Genomic DNA, 3,119 nt, shown 5'->3' with positions numbered 1-3,119 from the left:
CTCAGTTCAAGTAGCCCGCGAGGATTGAAACGGACCAATCACAAGCGGCATACGCAGTGACGCGTAACATGTACGGCAACTGAAAGAGTACAATGTTCGCTTGATTGCAAATTCAAAACTGGTTTGACACATTTGAACCAGTAGATTTGAACGTACGGAGAAAAACGTTATATAGGAGTAACAGCTGCGGGAAAATGTCCGTGGTGGATAAGTACTCTGAACTTTCAAAAGTAACAATAACACAGTGTAAAAGTCATGGATTTAAATGATAAGCATCAAGTAAAAACAACTCATTATGCAGAATGGCCTATTTGAGCATCGTTTGTAGCCCTATGATATCCCTGGATTATAATTATTGATGCATTAACGTGTAAATATCACAAATATTGCAGGTGGTGAAAGTGAAGCTGATTTGGATTAGATTGGATTATACTAGTGGGCATCTTAACCTATAATACTCCAACATCATGAATTAGATGATGATTCATATTTTTTAATTAATAATACGAATCTGCAAAGTAACTTAAGTTATTAAATAAATGTAACAAAGAAAACGTACAATATTGGCTTCCAAAATAAAGCAGCATAACATGGAAAGATTCAAGTAAAGTACAAGTACCCCCAAATGATAAGTACTATGCGTTACATTGATCACCACTGCATAATGTTCATGTGTAATTTAATTTGCTCCTACCATAGATGATTTGACATAGAAACATTGATTGAAAATAATACTCTAAACTAAATACTAAATAATTTTGGTTATTCTGTACAAATTTGACTCATGCTGAACAGACACCTTTCCATCTTTTGTCAGCAATAGAAGATTTCAGATTCTTTATTTTAGAAAAAGTAGAAATATACCAGAACATAAAAGTTCTGTATTAAAAATGTAACTTAAAGGTACATAACTATTATTAGCAGATAAAGTAATGTAAATAGTGTGCTGGTAAGTATGGAGTAAAGAGTGCAATTATTTCCTCTTAAATATAGTAAGTGGCAGTATGAAGTAGCATAAAATGGAAATACTCAAATTAAGTACTTGCTGTGATGCAGTTACAGTGCTGTACGATCTTATTTTTGGTGCTTGGGAGTTCTTAAATTCAAATCAGGTCAAGAGGATGACAATATAAAGAAAACAAGCATGGCACATCATACGAATGAGACTTCAGCGTGTTGTATGGATAAATTACTAATTTGTCACAAATGGCTCATGACAACACTTTTAGCTTTCTGTAGAATTTCATATAATCATTTGATATTTCATAGTTTTGTCAATTGACTTTCCATCCGTTCCTTGAATGATGCATCTTACAATGGTGACATATTTCAAGAGTGGGAACTCACAGTGCTATGGTTATTGATATTATAAAAATATACAATTAGTGTGCTTTTTACTGGCTTAATTTTAGTCACTAAAATTTCAAACCTCAACCAAAACTTAGTCAGCAATAAAAAGAGGAAACTGGCAACCTTGTAGTGGTTTATTTATCACTACCTTTGTTTTTTTTATTTCTAACAAAATATATTATGAATATTAAAGTAATGTACATTATTTTATTATTATTATGACAAAAAGTATCTAAATGACAACATAACATTGTCACTGCTAGTAACTACCATTCAACAAAACATTTGGTATTTACAATACAAAAATAGCACAAATAAAGACACTCAAAGACACGTAAATAATACTCTATGATCTCTGAGCTACATGATATCATGCCTCATTGAAAAAGTCTAACAGAGAGTTTAAGTCATAATTATCGAGAATCTCCAGCAACGAGGACACCTTGGTCTTCACATTCTGGCCTTTGAACTTGAATTTGTCGATGAAGAGGTCTGTGATCATTCCTTAGGGAAAGAAAAAAATATACAAGTTACCACAAGCCAACAAGCTCTACGTCATAATGTAGTAGAACTTTACGTCTAGGTAAATTCCTGTCTTACATTTGAGCAATAATTGACATGAATACAAGGAGAGGAGTAAGGGAAATCCGTTAATTTATAATGAAATGCAATAATTCTGCACCATAAAGCCTCTCGAGGTGCGCTGGCTGCTTCTTGTACTCCTCGAGGAGATTAGCGGACTCATCCAAGATGTTGCGATACTCTGGGATGAGGAAGTCAGCATTCCCCTCATGAACCTGAAGCTCCTACCAGTCAGATAAATCAGAGAGGAAGTGAGGTGGAGGTACAGTAAGTAAGTGGTGTACATTTCCAAATAAATCCTGTCAACAGCACTGAAAATATTTTTGAGAAATCGTAGAGCGTTGAACCAAAGGTGGGCTTGTGGACATACGCAGTAAATATATTAAAACAGAACTGATTCAGCTTCAGAGTGGCGTTTTCCTGTAACACGACACATTTCATCAATACGTACTTTAAGTGCATCAATAAGCTGAACCTTTCTAGCCAACAACAACTGGTATTCCAGCTTTGGATGTATCATCTTCAGGGTGTGACTCACAGACTCATCATTGATGTCTGGAAGAATAACAAACAGTTAGTTTAACAAGTTTTAATTAATTATTCCCTGGAAATATTTTGTCAGCAGATACTGAACATGAATAATAATATACCTACCATATGAATTGTTTAGGTTGATTTTCCTCTTGGTGGCTTCTTTAGAGAGAACATCACTCAGTATAGAGATGGTAGAGATGTTGTCTGACTTGAAGTGACCCTCCCCTTTGCTAAAATTACAAATAAATAAAAACATTTAATTCCAAGTAGATTATAACAGAAATCCATGCTAAATCTGAAAATGAAATAATATTTAAAACATTTCTAGGGGCATCAGACAGAATAAAATATTATAACTGGTGCTGTCAAACGCTTAAAATGTTCAATCGTGATTAATTGCATTAATGTCATAGTTAACTCGCGATTGATCGCACATTTTTATCTATTCTAAATGTCCCTTGATTGCTTTTTGTCCCATTATTTTTTTTCTCATTTCGTGAGAAAAGTGTATCACCTTGCTCAGACACTGATCACTTTGGTGTTGTCGATGGAACCATTTGGCCACTTTTAAAAAGTAAAAATTCATTCAGAATCTTATTGGCATCCATTTTGGCGTCGCACACTCGCCATCCACTCAAAACGTAACGTTACCA

General features: G+C 34.2%; 1 protein-coding gene across 1 annotated transcript in view; it reads right to left on the bottom strand.

The window, feature by feature from the left end:
* Nucleotides 1-1,164: 1,164 nt before the first annotated feature.
* The window catches only part of bbs7 (Bardet-Biedl syndrome 7), an 8,294-nt gene continuing 6,339 nt past the window's right edge, over nt 1,165-3,119 (bottom strand). The window contains exons 16-19 of the mRNA XM_032527358.1: nt 2,587-2,696; nt 2,384-2,487; nt 2,033-2,156; nt 1,165-1,854 (exon numbers count right to left, since the gene is read on the bottom strand). Of these exons, the coding sequence (XP_032383249.1) occupies nt 1,721-1,854; nt 2,033-2,156; nt 2,384-2,487; nt 2,587-2,696 (472 nt within the window). The 3' untranslated portion in view covers nt 1,165-1,720. The remainder of the gene's footprint in view (nt 1,855-2,032; nt 2,157-2,383; nt 2,488-2,586; nt 2,697-3,119) is intronic.

Source organism: Etheostoma spectabile, chromosome 10 (genome assembly GCF_008692095.1).
Source record: "Etheostoma spectabile isolate EspeVRDwgs_2016 chromosome 10, UIUC_Espe_1.0, whole genome shotgun sequence".
NCBI classification, from domain to species: Eukaryota; Metazoa; Chordata; class Actinopteri; order Perciformes; family Percidae; genus Etheostoma; species Etheostoma spectabile.
Note: the sequence above shows the minus strand (reverse complement) of the source record. Positions and strands in the feature narration are given on the sequence as shown.